General features: G+C 45.4%; 1 protein-coding gene across 1 annotated transcript; it reads left to right on the plus strand.

Moving 5' to 3' along the window:
• Window positions 1–4,449: 4,449 nt before the first annotated feature.
• T265_00247 (hypothetical protein) lies at window positions 4,450–14,432 on the plus strand (the record flags this gene model as incomplete). Its single annotated transcript, XM_009163955.1, has 6 exons — window positions 4,450–4,632; window positions 4,679–4,797; window positions 4,862–4,978; window positions 6,419–6,520; window positions 10,782–11,010; window positions 13,933–14,432. 6 exons carry the CDS (start codon window positions 4,450–4,452, stop codon window positions 14,158–14,160), a joined length of 978 nt encoding a protein of 325 aa, XP_009162219.1.
• Window positions 14,433–16,073: the final 1,641 nt, after the last annotated feature.

Consider the following 16,073-nt stretch of genomic DNA (forward strand, 5'->3'; position numbering starts at 1 on the left):
GGTGCGCAGCCGGAACCTGGAAGAGAGCGACGGGGCAGTTAGTTCGATCACAGTGCTTGCGTCCTGTGTCCTCGTTTCTAACAGACGACATACATCAATGCAGAGGTAATCCAGCGTACGACCAAGAGCCATCTGTTAATCTGCTTGCGTCAGTGTGCGAACATTAAAGGTGGCTAAGTAGACGTAGATTCAGGGCGAGCAAAACGGTCAGTGCTAGAGCTGGGACATACGGAGAAATTATTCGAATTTGGGGGGATGAGGGTGAAAGACAGAAAACGTGAAAGTGTAAGAGGGGAAGTGTAAGCATTAGCGTGTATTCGCTTACCCGCCTTGGTGCATGCAGCAAGTAAGGTGACCCGGCTGATGCCACCACGCGACGGCCGATGTGAGATGGATTAGGGTCCTCAACCAAAGCCTTTGGCTCAAAAGCCTAACCGCAAGGCAGCGGTGTTGGGCTGGAAATGCAAGTATATTACCGTTTTTAAGGAACACGTCGCTACAAATGTCCCAACCCCCAACCCGGAGGGCCAGGAGTTTGTCTTCTTCAGACCTCTACCTATTGGCCAACCTGGTATGAAACACCGTGAGTGTCGTGCGGACACCCCTCAGTATAGCTTACACAAGCCGCTACACCACTGTAAGGTCCAGTATCTTCTTGATAGGCACTACCTCATAGGCTCCTGGCGAGAGGCCGGTTTGTCGGGCTTTGCTGCAAGAGCTTATTTCGCGGTGGCCCAGTTCATCTTCCTAGGACCCCTTCTGGCTGCATCCAGGGCTACCTTCGCCCGGCCTCTGGGGAGGATCTTCAGTGCCGCCAACTTACCGCAGTCGGTATCCAGTCCAGCCACCTCCGTTACATTATCGAAACCCTCCATGCCTATCCTCAAGGGGTTGTGGCCACGTGATCTACATCCGTATCCTGGTCACGGCGCCAAATGTAAGTAAGAAAGCCTTTCGCCACTAAGTCGTTTATTAGCAAACACCATACGACAATCAAGCATCAGTGTCAAAACTGGTGTTGCCGTCTTTGATGACGATGATGAGCAAACACCAACTAAGCGGTTACAAACTATTGGACAGGAAAGTAAGTATCTCATATGCACATAGTTTTTAAAAGCGGAACATTGTCATTCGTCTTCTTTAACTTTCATGGATATTCATTGACTATCACGCAATTGTAAACGAACACTGCAAAGCAGTTCCACAAGTTCCGTAATAAACTTCACCGTCAATTAGACGCGGTGCGGAGCTTCGAAAAGACCACAGACTACTCATATGCCTTATCTTTTCTACAAACGTCCGTATTGCGTTACCTGGTATTGTAATACTAATAATCGTTCAACTGTAACACCCGGTGCCTAGCTGTCGTGCCACCCGCAGGAGGCACGAAGCCGAAGTCCCGCCAGGTTACCCAAGCCCAGACAGGAGCAGTCGGGATGGAAGTTGGGTTCGAACCACGGACCTTCCGGTCAGTAAATTCGCTCTCTACCCACTGAGCCGTTTCCAACTCTGAGCCACCTTAAGTTCCCTGGTATTATTCAAACCGTAAATAAATGGTACTCAGATTGACCACACAGCAACTAACCATAACCGTCCAGCTGTAGCACCCTTTCGGTGCCTAACTGCCATGCCACCCAAAGGTTGCATGAGGGATGGGATACTGCAAGGTTCCCCAAGCCTAGACAAGAGAGTCGAGAGGCAGAGGCCGAGTTCGAATCACGGACCTTGCGGTCAGTAAATTTGCGCTCTAACCACGGGCCATCTCGCCCCAACACCATCACAACACACTAGCCATGGATGGCGATCTTATATTCAAAACTGCCTCCTTATTGGAGTGCGTATACGGAGTCGGATCATGTCCTGCTTCATGTTTGTATTGCAGCTCGTCTCCCTGTGACCAAGAGAATGATGTCTACTGCCTGCAAGATCCTGTCCTCAAAGAAGTAGTAGCTGCCTTGTAAACTTTCAACAAACAAACTTGTCAGCGAAATGGATGCTGGTTCGCCGGTCAAAACACTCAATCGAGCATTTAACTAGGTGCCTCCCGGTTCAAGTTGGATCTCACAACAGAAGAGTGACGTATCTGATGTCGCTTCCGTATTCAGATGTTTGGTCTGAATTTGAGAAATATGTGGGCTTTAATTTAGTCATCATCGCTTGTAAGTTGGCCACTGGTATCACTCTTACTCAAGCTGGCTGACACTCTTGAGTGGAAGTCGTAAATATCAAGCTGGGTTCGGTCCGCGTAATGGATTTATTGGCCATATATCTACCTTAGGACAACATTTTGAATACCACCACACGTTCAAATGACTAACAGTTGTTGTCTTCATAATCCTGAAAGTGGCGTACGACTCTAGATCGCTGTTTTGCGATGTCTCTTCTTCAAATATATGCCGAACACTTTCATCACATTACTCCAATTCTTATACTCCAGTGCCCCCGAGAGCGTGAAAATTCATACAGTGTTCTCCTGAATTCTTCACTAAATTTGGTATCCATCAGGACTGCCCCTTTTCGTCCTTTCTGTAAATTCGTAAACGAATTAATTATCGAAGGAACTTGTCATGTCTCTTCTCTGTGTTGCGGAGCTTCTTCCCGGGGAAGACTGACAGCTTAGGTGTGCAAATGATACTGAGCTACTTAGTTTATATTCCTTTCATATACAAAATGCACTAAGCAATCTGAGTGCCGTTGCCATGCGTTTTGACATGGGCTTCATTCCTTTAAAGTGCAAAGTGCTATTACAGGATTAGGCGAGTGGACCACGATTGCTGCTCGTAGTATCAGACCCGCCAAAGATAGCGGTGGATATACTTAACTGGATAGTTGCATCGCGTTGGACGTCAGCATTGCCAACGTAGTAAATGCTAAAACCCTTTCTGTTTTTCTCAACGTAGGCACCTCTGTGTTCGATGTGATGTTAGCCTATCGGTGAAAGGCAGGATCTATGACGCGGTTATGCACCCAGTTTAACTCTATGGCTCTGAGCTGCTGTACGATGAAAATGAGATTGCTCGCCTTTGACCATCTGACTTCGAAGTATTGCTCTTGTGCCTTAGGAACATTAAAATTAGCAACGCTGAAGTGTGATGAGTTGGTTTCACCAACAAAACCAAAGAAAAAAGGTTGGTTCAGCTGCACCATTGGTTCGGCCATGTGCTCCGTATGCCATGCGATCGGTTGCCTCGCCGTACCCTTTTTACTGGGACAGGTTTCAACTGGAAGGTGCTACAAGGCTGACAACTCATTATTTCGAGACGGGCATGGAAAAATAACAGAGCACCTTTGTTACACTGGTGCATACCCTTCGCGAGGTTTGGGTATCAAACACCGGTGGACACACGAGGCACACGTGGCTTCACTTCAGGTGGCCCGTGCATCCCAGCTCTAGAAACAGCACACCAAGTGTGGTCTAAAACCAACGAGCTCTGCGCTCTTTGTTGACGTTGGAAAGCAGTTCAACCGTGAGCATCACGTTGGATTACTGAAGAAATCCTTCAGCTTAGGGGTCAGTAGACCGATATCCTTAAATTTTGCCACAGGCTGTTGTACTCCGGCAACGATGGCGGGTCAGATTGAACAGCGTACTTCGTAAACGAAATCAGACGGTGGCCAATGTATAGACTTTTTTTGAAAATTTTAGCTCGTCTCGCGCGCTATTTTCTCCCATTCGCGCTGCTGTCATTCAAAGTTTTCACCACTGCTGAGCATGCACAGTAGTCAGGGTTGTTACTAATTGCGTAGCTGCTGGGTCCCGTCAGCACGTTTCTGTCGGTGGCCAATTATAGACTTTTTTTGAAAATTTTAGCTCGTCTCGCGCGCTATTTTCTCCCATTCGCGCTGCTGTCATTCAAAGTTTTCACCACTGCTGAGCATGCACAGTAGTCAGGGTTGTTACTAATTGCGTAGCTGCTGGGTCCCGTCAGCACGTTTCTGTCAGGTAGCTCAGCCAAAACCAGAGGGTTAGGACCCATTTGGGTAGCTCGGGCATATCCGGGGTCAGTTGATAGTTCTACGACAGAACTTGGGTGACAAACCCCTTTTCATCAGGAGCTGTTGTGTTATCCTACTCGACAGCTGATAGCATTCAACCCTTCCGTTGCGACGTCTGTGAACTCCCGCAGAATTCCATGACGTTTCGGGTATCGCTTCGAATGCTTTCGAAATCTGGCTTTATCACTGACATGGTTGATGACGAGCGTGGGTCGGTGCCGTCCGGTCTGATTTTACTTATTTTGGGCCCGTAGGCTGTCTGTGCTCCAAACCTAACTTCAAGTCACAAAAGCCCATCCGTCGCGGCTATCCAGAATGCAAACCACTCGCAAGGCTACATCATTTTAATTTCGTTGTTATTATATCATTGTCACTTTTACTGTTTGAGTTGTTGTTAGTTTACCGAGGAATTCCGCCTACCGAACATCTACATCCTTGCACTTCAGCATCCTAATGCTCTGGGGACTCCCAGAATATCGGTATGACATCCTCCAGAAACTCTGCATGTATCTTATCAAATTTGGTCCTATTCCCAAGCACGTAGCCATTATTATGGATGGCAACAGACGTTTTGCGACCAGCAGAAACATGCAGTGCTCGTCTGGACATACGGAGGGTTTTTCTAAACTGTCAGAGGTTTGTTTCCCCCCTCCTTTTGTGCGTATTCATCATCTGACCACAGACTCTCCGTTGGTGTTACGACCTTGGAGTTGAAGAACTCTCAGTGTTCGCCTTCAGTGTTGAGAACTTCAACCGCTCTCAGGAGGAGATATCATTCCTATTTGACCTGGCTGCAGAAAAGTTGCAAGAACTTATTGACAAATCGCAAGTTTATATCTCCTTCTCACTGCATTCAACTATTCAGAGATACGCTGTCTTCCATGGGTGTTTGCGTTCGTATAATCGGTGACATCACCATGTTGCCCACCCGCATTCAGCGAATCGCCAGTGAAATGATGCTAAAAACCCGACACAACACAAGGTTAGTCTCGGATAACTGCGGTCCGTCTGTATGTTTTATCTGCATCTTTTACTTGCCTCTACCTTGTAAGGAGTACGCGGTTGTGGTACAGGAATATCAGCATATACGTGACAATGTCAATGAGAAAGTAGCGTCTCAGTGAATAGTTTCGCGGGTTCGGCAATAGGAACGGCTTGTGTGGGTTCACAACCAGCTTGATACTCGTTTTTGAGGTACCTGTTTGTTTCTCATGGTACTGTAATGAATGGTTTTGGCCATTCACATGGCTCTCAAATCAACTTGCCTACGGAATTAGACTGTTTTAGTTCACTGAGGAAACTGTCATCTGGTCGATGCATAGCGAACTGCATTCGAGGAGAAAGTACTAAGATCAGAATGAGAAATAGTCTGTTTCTCATTTGAACATTTGCTGGAGAGCGTTCTCCTTGTGCGGAAACAATGCTAATGGTAGTCCGATCGAAGTTGAGTATTTATCTTTGGGCCCTACAGATCTGACTCATCGTCCGCCGAAAGATGACCAAGTTGTCAAAGCGCTGACTTATTGACAGAAAGGTCCGTGAATCGAACATCACCTCTGCATCCCGACCGTACCTGTCTAGGTTTGGGCACCAGGCAGTATCTCCGCCCTCCCGCTTCCTTCAGATGGCATAGCAGCTAGGCTTCAAAAGGGTGTTGCATCTGAACGTTTTCCGTTTTTTGTTTAAAAAATCATATCTAAATGTGGTATGGTTCACAAGCTTAGGTCATCACAAAGTAATCCCTGACCAGTGAAGCGACGTCGGTCGACTGTGCTCAGGCTACGAACTTGTCCCTAAATAAAGCTGTACTGGACCAGCCATACCATGTCGTTTATCCAACCCGTCACTCTCTGTCAGTATCATTTGGTAAACTAGCTATACTGATACCCATGTGTAGTCCATGACGTCATTTCGGCGCATGACTACTTCGTAATACAAAACCTTTCATGGATAATGGAGGAAGCACAAACATATTCAGGCCACAAACCTTTATAACTAACCGGTGATTGGATGTGATAAAAAGTGGAAGGGTAAAACGGTTTCATCAGCCAGAGGTGCTATGTCGTCTAAAAGAGTATCATTTACTACACTCCCTAACAACGCACTGATGATGTCACCTCGATTGGTGGTGAAACGTTCGCAATCAAATTGTTCAGCTCAGCAAAAAAACAACAACCGTCAAGAAGATCACTGAGGTGGTGGTTGAGCGTCCCCTAAATAATAGATCAATACTTCATCTTTCTGTTGCTCTAGTGTATGGCAATGGGTTGGGCTACCAATCCTGGTACTTAAGCATCATTTTTTGATGTCCTTGTTAACATCAGTAATAGGGTCTATGTGATGCTTCTGCTTGCACACGGATTTCTTGTCTTCTTAAGATCCCATTGTTTTTGCACTTTCTGTCTATCTTCCCTTCATTCAGATTATTCCTAAATATTTGTATGGCGTACGGTGGACAAAATGAGCTGACAGATGCTGCAGAACGCATCCGGTTAGGAGTGCGTGATAAAGTGATTCATCCCAGGTGAGTTGGTTCCGATGATCGGCTTCTCTCCGTATTCTTCTTCACTTACTGAAGGTTGTGACGTAGCTTATTACCTATAAGGCAGTTTTTCTGTCAGAGACTTTATTTGAAATTCCATACTGACCTGTGCGTTGAAATAAATAGGGCATTTGCGGTTGGTCTATTTGGGTTGCCAATTTATGCAGGATCCCCACAGTGCAGCTAATAAACTGGCTTGTTTGGCCGTAACTTGGTGCGGTACGGTTTCCGCTCTAAAGCGTCAATCCCGTTCTGCCAGACATTTGTGTTTCTCCAAATTATTATCTGTTTTTTGTGAAGCAACCGACTAGATTTTGGGTTTAGGTGATCGAAAAGCTTCCTCGAACGTTTGTGAACCGGACTACGTATACCGCTCAAGTATGACCAGTGTTTGCCTTCTCAAGCACGATAATCCAGGTGTATCCAACATGTGTCTGTGGGACAACGAAGGCATGCTGGTTTTTCCTGGATAGTGGATGGCGCTCGTATTCTGTTGTAGCCGAAGAGGTACACTATTGATTGACTCTGGCAAGGGCGAAACTTAGGATTGGACACTTCTTTAGTGTGAACTTACCGCATTATTCACTCTCTGAAGGTACAAAAACCGTCCAAAGGAGGACGATGTGAACAGAAATTCAGTAACTGCGTACAAGAAGCTTGTTATCCAGCCGGCGAAAAAATCTGCCAATCAAGGGTGCTTCGCTAAAATAGAGGACAATATCGTTCAACTGTAATTGCGATTAAGGTAACCAGCATATGGGTATTTAAATTCCGATGTCGACACAATGTCACATTCACGCTTCCATCGGGTGGCACTTAGATTCTTTGAAACGCTTGCGGGAGTTATGGAAGACAAAATCTTCCGTAAAACCGTTGTGTCTTTTTATGTTTCTACTGAGCAGTGTTGTACAGAAAAGTGGGTTTCCTCACACCCGTGCATGTCATGCTAAGGTCATCGTCACCATCGCTCACGGCAACTACGATGTAGACATCAGTCGTCGACTGCCGTGCAACCACATCAATTTACTTAAAAAACTGGTGTCAGGACGAAAGTGTGGAGATAAGAGATATAATGTGAGCCTGCTCGAAACGTACGAGGCAGCTTCACTTCCACAGTTCGATCGAATGATCTGGATAGAAACTACAAACACATCTTGCGGAGTCTTCAGTCACTTGGAATTCATCTTAGGAGACGGGCCGAACCCACAGCATTAAGACGTTTTTCGCCCATCGTTTTCTTCTGCCAACTTATACTGTGTTAGCATCTTGGTTTACACCACTGAACTTGGCGCGGAAAACAGGGCCCTTCTCGGTAAACCATAGTTGGGCATGTAAAGCACATGACTAGACCCATGCAGTTTGCGCTACTCGATGCAGTCCTGAAATCAGATACCTACCGCACCACCGTTTGATGATCGCATCACAGGATTCGCCGGCACCGAAATTTTTTCGTTGACTAAAGAACAGAGGTCACCTCAAATCCTCTAAGTGCAAAGGCCATCCTGGAAGTCATACAACAGCGCAGCTTGCACTGTAGTCAGATCCGCATGAGCCCTGAGACTCAATCATATAACTTTTTTGCACCAAAATTAACTCAAATTGTAGGACACGACTGTAGGATTCAAGCTTCGTGCACTGTCACACTACTATTACAGCTGGCGCACATCCCGAAATACGTAGCACACTCCATAACTTCCAGTGTCTCTCCCTGAATTACGGATGACGTGTTCAAGATCTCTGCCCTCTACAGCATGGTCTTACACTGCGGATGTGGAGCACATGCCGAAGCGCGGAGTGCCACCGAGCAATCATTCCTAATAGAAGACTCAACTTTATCCCATCTGAGTCTTTTGTATGTGATCTTCAACTGGACGTGCTGCACAAGGCTACTTCATGTTTCACGGGATGATATTCGGTATACCACAACATGTTGTTCAGACAGAATACTACTCATAAGATTACTGAAATCTCTTGGACAGCTGATGATCGGTTTCATCTACTAGGGGCATTCCACGAGTAGTGTGTTTCTCCTTGTTTAAATAAGCAATTGGTGAATGGTAGCTATTTTTCCTGGGCTACCGTGCGACAACCGTTGATTCGCGGGAAATTCACGAAACCTCGCTGTGTTATTATTTTGGACGTGTGTTATATCCGAGTATAGCACAAATTTACCGAAATATCTGGACGATCGGAAAGATCTATACAAGTTAACTTGCGGTCAAACCAGTCCTAGGGCGCACTTCATTGCTACCGTCCAACACCTTTTCGCAGACATGATCACTTGATATCAATATCACCGAAACAATGCAACTGGGTTGCAGAAAACAACTGCTTCTTATACGCGTATATTCTGAGTCTTAGCGATCCCGGCCCAACTTCTGCCTATGCTTGCGTTCGATATCAGGCACTTCTTTTTGACTTCTGAACTACATTGTCGAACATCTTTCGAATGCGATATGCTCAAGCAAATACCGAGCGTGTCAAAAATAAAGCAATAGAGGTGCAAGTTGTTGTGGATACCTTTCGCACCCATCATTTAAGTTTGGAACATAATGTTTGTAAGAGGTGACGAGTGTAAGGGAGTAATTTTTTCAGAACCAACTAAGATAAAGTAACAATACTAACCGAAATCAATTTCAAAGCCAACTTGTGTGCCTAACTCATCAAGTGATCTAGGTTTTCAATAATGCGAACTAGTTCGACTTTTAGAGTTGGATCTGTGAATTATTTATGCGTTTGGGTGCTGGCCACAAGAGGCAGGGTATCTGCGGAATTCGCCTTAGGTTCTTTCCAACTTCTTGCTTCGGTTATTAGTCTTGTAAACTTGTAGCTGAATCTTCATGAATTATCCACTATGCCGCCATGGGAACTCGAGCTACGTGTCACGTCACCAAACTAGTACAGCCTCTTAAGATGTCGGCTGAATATTATGAAACAAAATGTAAGTCTCAATTAGGTCTAAGTAGCATATCGCTCCTGAACCGGGTTAAAATGCATGAGCTAGGCTTCCATTTGCAAACTAGCTCGGCGTTGAAGAGAAACTTGATTGAATTTCACCTAAATGTCTCGTACGAAACAGGCAGTGAGCTTTCCAGAGTTCTCATCGAACTTTATTATTAGTATTGAAATGAGCTGTGTTTCTCTCCACTATGTGGCTAGTTAGGCCGAGCTCATCTTATTACAATAAGCGGCCGGATATCAGTTTCCACAGTGTGTTTTACTGTGCACCAACTGCGAATAAATCAGTTCGTCACCCCGTGGTCTATCGCTTAACCAGCTGCATGCAACAGAAAATTAGGGAGGATCTCAACCCTGTTGTACAGTCTGACTTACGAAGACTTACCTGCACTAGTCGTTGCATCAGACATTCATCCCAGTCCTCCCTTCTGTGAAAACTTGAATGATTTTGGTAATCTTGAAACAATGGTGGTTACAGTTGGAGTGTCTCATTCTAGCCCGAGATAATAACCTGCACATCCTGAGTAATTGGGGCGAGATGGCCCAAGTGGTTAGAGCGCGAATTTACTGACCGGAAGGTTCCTGGTTCGAATCCGACCTCCGCCACTCGACTTCCCCTGTCTAGGCTTGGGCAACCTGGCAGTATCCCAGCCCTCATGCTTCCTTCAGGTGGCATGGCAGCTAGACATCGGAAGGGTGCTACAGCTAAACGCTTTCTTTTTCTCTCCTGAGTAATTGTGGTCCCCATGAATCCCCAAATCATACTGATGTATGTAGAGTGTACCATTTTGTCCATAACTGGATTCAAACATGAATACTTTCATTGGACTTTATTGCGGAAATCGTTTCCTAACAAATTTATCTTGCACTCATCGGTTTCCTCCTTACCATGTGCCATTCAATGTGATCAGAAGAGCAATGCTTCAGTGATACAGGACTGTTCCACACATACCGAGCAGGTCAATGTAACACGACAGAGTACGCAAAGTGGGAGACTGATATCACATTCAAGGTATTAATTGTCACCGTAGAGTAACTGTTATCAGCAATTCTCATTTTACTGTTCATTGCTCAGCAGCTGCACTTAAGTATAAACATACTTAACATCTTCGGTTCGACTCATGGACCCATTCAAAGTTGGTGAACCAGATAGTCCTTCTTCCGCAAAGAAGGTTGTTTTGTGGTAACCGTAGGGGTCAGAACTTCCGACCACTTTTGTATGGTGAACATAACAGGTTGTCCTGATCTCCAGAAGAACATCCTTTCTGCGTTACTCCTTTTTCAGTGATGTAAACCCGGATCTTCTGTCTCAGTGTCTCTATACGGGGCATTCGCGACCACTGGACCTCTTCATCCGAAGTTCCGGAGAAGTGCGTTTGAGCGATTTCCTTGTGTGGCAAGCAGCACACAGCGGTGTAGTTCACAAATTTGTGGAAAGCTACTGGCCCAACTTCACTCTCTGGGATTTACTTGGAGCTATTTTACACTATCAACTGACACTTCTTCAAATGTCCGTAAGTATAGTAACCCTACCTAACAATGAAACATTGACTAATTTGTCTATTTTAGACTGTCTTATAGACATTAGTCAATTGCTGTGATCAGCTGGTCGAAAAAACCATCATTATCATCATCATCATCGACAGCATGACATCAGTGTTCAACACCGATGCTTCACTGCCGTACAACCACGACTTATTTGAAAGCCTTAGTGTAAAGAAAAGAATAAAGGTGGACGGGTAGGGGACTTAGTGCTAGCTTAACACAATCATTCCGAGATGCCTACACCTCCAGACATTCACTCAGGCAATCTGGATCGAAACTGACAACAAGAACGCGACTGACATCGGTTGGCAGCCATATCTTGTAGTGTCTCCAACCAGGCACAGTGAGGATCCCGCGGTCCCCATCCTGGAAGGCGAGTAGCACCGACAGCACCCAAGCGTTTCGTGATCTCCTTCATACTCCTCTGCCAAGTCAACCATGAATTGCACATACACAAATAAACTCATGCCACATCGGCCGTCGCGTGGTGCCATCAGCCGAGTCGCCTTACTTGCTGCATACAGCAGGGCGGGTAAGCGAAAACAGGCTACTGCTGACGCCTCCCTTCTTTCTCCTTCACATGCTTTCCCCCCCCCCTACCCCATTAATGACTCTCTCCTTGTAGGCCCAGCACTTAGGACTGATGACTCCGTTCGTCATGCATCGGTTTTGCGTGCAGCGTCTGCTCGACACATGGTGCCGACATCTGCAGGAATCTCCAAGTCGAAAAAACCATAGATTCTTGGGAGGTTTAATCACCTTTATATTTTCTACACCTTGTATTCGAGTGTCTCCAATGGGTATAAGTTTTACAATGAATAATCCAAAAGCCTATCCGGACCAATGTGGCCGCCAAGGTTATTCGCTTTCCCTTTTCGGTTCTGTTGCCAATGTCACCGTGCAGTATCTATTCGAGAGGAGCTCGTGCGAAGAAATTGGGACGGCTACAAAAGGCAGTTAGTCTGATTTGTGCAGAGGTGTTTTTCTCCGAAGATCAACTATTTATCCCGTCAACCGTAAACGGGCTTTCCTAAGTATTCGCAAACTTTGTACCTTCATAAGGAAAGGTCTTAATACATGATTCTTAGTCCCGCTATGGCGGGGCTGCTTGGGTTTTGATGGGTTCGTCAACCGTTGGCCTGTTCACCGAGCTTGATGTTTGGATTGTGAGCGTCTCATCACCATTCTAGTTCGTGGATGAATGAGTACTTCATCCCGCCTGTATAGCGTAGCTTATATCTTCAACGTAATTGACTAACAGGGAGTCCATTTGCTGACTGGCCCGTTTTAGTTCCCTCTTGCGTTGTGATCTGATTTTGTATTTGTTTGGTTACTTAACCAACCCCATTTCCCGCAATTTCTGTTTTCTGTTCTGATCGGCTCCTTTGCTGTCTCTGGTTCGTTGTGGTATGGAAATTCTTCATTTCGCTTGGTTATCCCACTTCGTCAAATACGTTTTCTTATCGACCCACCTGAGTTACCTGGTGCCGTGGAATATCCTGTTTGGCTGTTATGGTGCTTGATGTGGAGTCCTATTTAATTTCTCTCTTGTTTTGGCTTACCTGGTTCTTCGGTGTAAGTTTCTCACATACGTTGTACAGTTTTGTGTGTGAGAAATCTGGGCTTTTTTGCCAGTATTGATCGGATCGTTATCAGTATGTGTTCATAGCCTTTTCTGTTGAGTACCACGCCTCGATAAGCTCGCGTTCTCTGCCTGCCTGGGCCTATGTGGGCACTTTATTCCATTAGAACTGATGCCCTTCTTGGGCTTTGTACACTGAAACGAGCAGCAAATGACTTTGTCTTGTACTTGCAACCTGATTTTTGGTGATTTTCTCCCGGTTTGCCCTGTTGTTTTTAGCATAGTCATTGCGTTAGATTTTGCTTATAACATCACCCTTCGTTACTTGTTCTCCATTCGGCTTTGAGAATACTTTACTTAGTGCATTGATAAGTTTGTGCCACCGTTATCTCACGCTGTATGAGTGTTGTTGTAGCATCACGATCAAATGTAATAAACCTTTCGTCATGTGCTTTGCACCTACAACATGGAAAGTCGTGCTGCAGGACGTACAGTCTTTGAATGTGCCTGCAAGATATCATGTCTCTGAGCACAGATGTCTTGGAACTGTAGCTGAAAGCGGCTAGAACCGGCGGATTCCTGATATTATTAGGAAGTGGGTCTTTGGTGGATCAGAAGGTAATTCACTCAAAAGATGGAGAGTCAAACAGTAGTACCTTTTTGATGTCATAACCGCAGCATGACGATAAAAGCTATGAATTGTCACACGTTATATATGGTGGTTATGGGTTTGAAAATCAACGACGGATGAAATCGACCTGCTTGGCCAGAACTCCAGCTTCGCAATAGTAAAAAACACTGTTCATTCGTCAACTATTTGAACTCAATCCACCAGGTAAACCGAACGTGCATCTGGTGATTAAAAACACGTTTGCGAGCTTCTTAACTGGTTGAATAATGAGGTATCCAGTCCCGGATACGTCGGTGAAGGTTACAGACTTACCGGTGGTCAAGAAGGTTGATTCATTTTCAGAGGAAACTCCCTGTGAAAGGAATCAGTTCAGTCGGTCCTGTGAGTGTTTCCTCCAAGGTTGAATGCGTGTGCCTTTGTGTGTAGCCGAAAAACTAACACGTTACTGTGCTGGTTCAGGAGTGAGAGATGGCTTCATTGTTAGAGCGCTAATTTATTGACCTCTGCCTCTCGACTTCCCCTGTCTAGGCTTGGGCAACCTGGCAGTATCCCAGCCCTCGTGCTTCCTTCCTGTGGCATGGCAGCTAAGCACCAACTAACAACTTATTGGCTCCATACAAAAACTGTTTTGTATGTTTACTGGTTGACTCACTACATATGTTTCCTGTTATTTTCCAGCGACTCAATCCGTCTAGTCCATATCAAGCTACTGCTAGTTCTTCCGGCTCTACACAGCGTAGTGGCGTTGGAGACAAACACCGCACACTGCGAATTCGACGTTTCTTGAGCCAGTTGGACCGTTCTCATTGGGCGGATTTGGAGAAGCGAAGTCTTTCATTCCAAGCGCCCAGTAACACAGAGCCAAGAATCATACAACGATCCGTTGGTGACTCTCTACTTAGCTGATCCTTTCATCTGCACAGATTCCCGGTACAGCAAAAGAATCAATTTCTTCTAAGCGTGCGCAAATTAAGCTTTTGTACTGTGATCTTTTCTCAAGTCTATGTGTTCCGGTTTACAAGAACTCAGAATGATGCTCGATCACGTGTCCGATACCTGTTTTTTTATTGCTTATTGAAGTCCTTCTGTATGTTCTCCTGTTAGGACCCAATTCCTTCATTTCATTTTGAATCCCAATGAATGTGCAAAGTTGACTCCGTCTTGTGAGCAGATTATATTTTGTGCAGTTCAACTGCCTTTTTTCTCTCTGTACCCTAATTGGGACTTAGAACGTCCTCATTGGTCATAGGCTTGAAACTCGCTTTCCAGTATTGTGAGAAGCGCGTAGCATTGCTAGTATGTTTGCACTGACCAGCATTTGTGTTCTTTTGTTTTGGTGTCAAACATACAATGACAAATATTTTTGGCCCATGTGCAAAGTGAGTAAATGCAAATTTTTTGTGTACTCACCAGCGCGAATTGAATCAGTCAAAATAAGGTTAGCAGCTTGACTAGTGAAGTGTGACCACCAATTTTCTAACCCTTGTGCTATTATCAAAGCACAACAATCCTTGTCGGGGCAGCGTGGGCAGCAAGAAAGTCTTGAAATTTCAGCCTTGAGTTCATCATACAAATGGTGATCCGGGAAGCTGGATATCATTGGGTATCCTTGTTGGGAATCACTGACGGTTTGTATCTTACCAAACTCCATTGGGATTGGAAATCGCAACCCCGTGGCTAAAAGCTAAGCACTGTCACTTCAGCCACGACTGGCTAATCGGCAGTCTGATTCAAAATCTCACTGGAGCTTAGTTATTCACAGAAGAACTCTATGTGAGCTGAGAATATCCAAGGAAGAAAAGTCATCCTACATCTTTAATCCATTTCGTCGTCATAGTATGTACTCACCCCGATGAATTTCAAATGCTGTGATCGCTATCGCATCATATCTTCGGCTAAGAAATAACCTTGGCAAATCCGTGTCTATTTACCATGAGTGCCATTGTTAAACTGACACCCATCGACAGTGGGTCAAGGATTAATCGGTTCCCCAGGCAGCACAAAGATACTGGGCCTTACCGTGGTGTGACGGTTTGTCTGCCTCCGCGACCCATTGAGGAAATTAGAAGGCGAGTCTTCACTTGTGTACAGGGACTTCCATTTGGGAATGTATCCAGCACCAGAAGCCGCGTTGGTTAGGCCATGTATTGCGCATGACGAACCATCGTTCGCCGAATAGTGCTGTTTTCCGTGTTCCATTTGGACTAGCGGAGGCAGAGAGATGACAAGCCTTTGACCTGGCGCAAGTCAGTAAACTCCACTCGCGTCTTGATTGTCTGCGGATCGGCTTCTGTTACGATACGATCACGGTTTATTCTACTTTGAAGTTGCGTGAAGCGATCAACAAACTCAGCTTCTGCATCCTGAAGTTTCAGAGAAGCCCAAAGGGATATGAAATCTTGGAGAAAGTCTTTGCTTATTTAAAGTGCACAGTGCGTGCTAAGACATAGGACTACCTCCTTTATCATGTGTAGAGTACTTTGCATGGGCAAAATTGTCAGGCAACAAACTGATGATGTCCACATAATCCTAGTCTGTTAATCTCTATCTCCAGACGTGATTTGTTACCTAGATTCATGGTCCTTCAGAGTGTACACTCGAAGAACAGAATCGAGTCACTAGTAGCTGATAGTAGTGTGGTCAGGCTGAATTCAGGGCCACTCAGCACCAGGAGATTGCCAGATAGCACAAGGGTCCCCACTGCATCTAAAGCCAGTGTAGCTGAGGAACAACTGATCGGTACAGTCGCAGATGTACCCATCACCATCCGTGAGTTTCGCTTCCGGGCCAAATGCAACACATTTATTTGATGGTCGGAG

Source organism: Opisthorchis viverrini (genome assembly GCF_000715545.1).
Source record: "Opisthorchis viverrini unplaced genomic scaffold opera_v5_2, whole genome shotgun sequence".
In the NCBI taxonomy this organism is placed as follows: Eukaryota; Metazoa; Platyhelminthes; class Trematoda; order Opisthorchiida; family Opisthorchiidae; genus Opisthorchis; species Opisthorchis viverrini.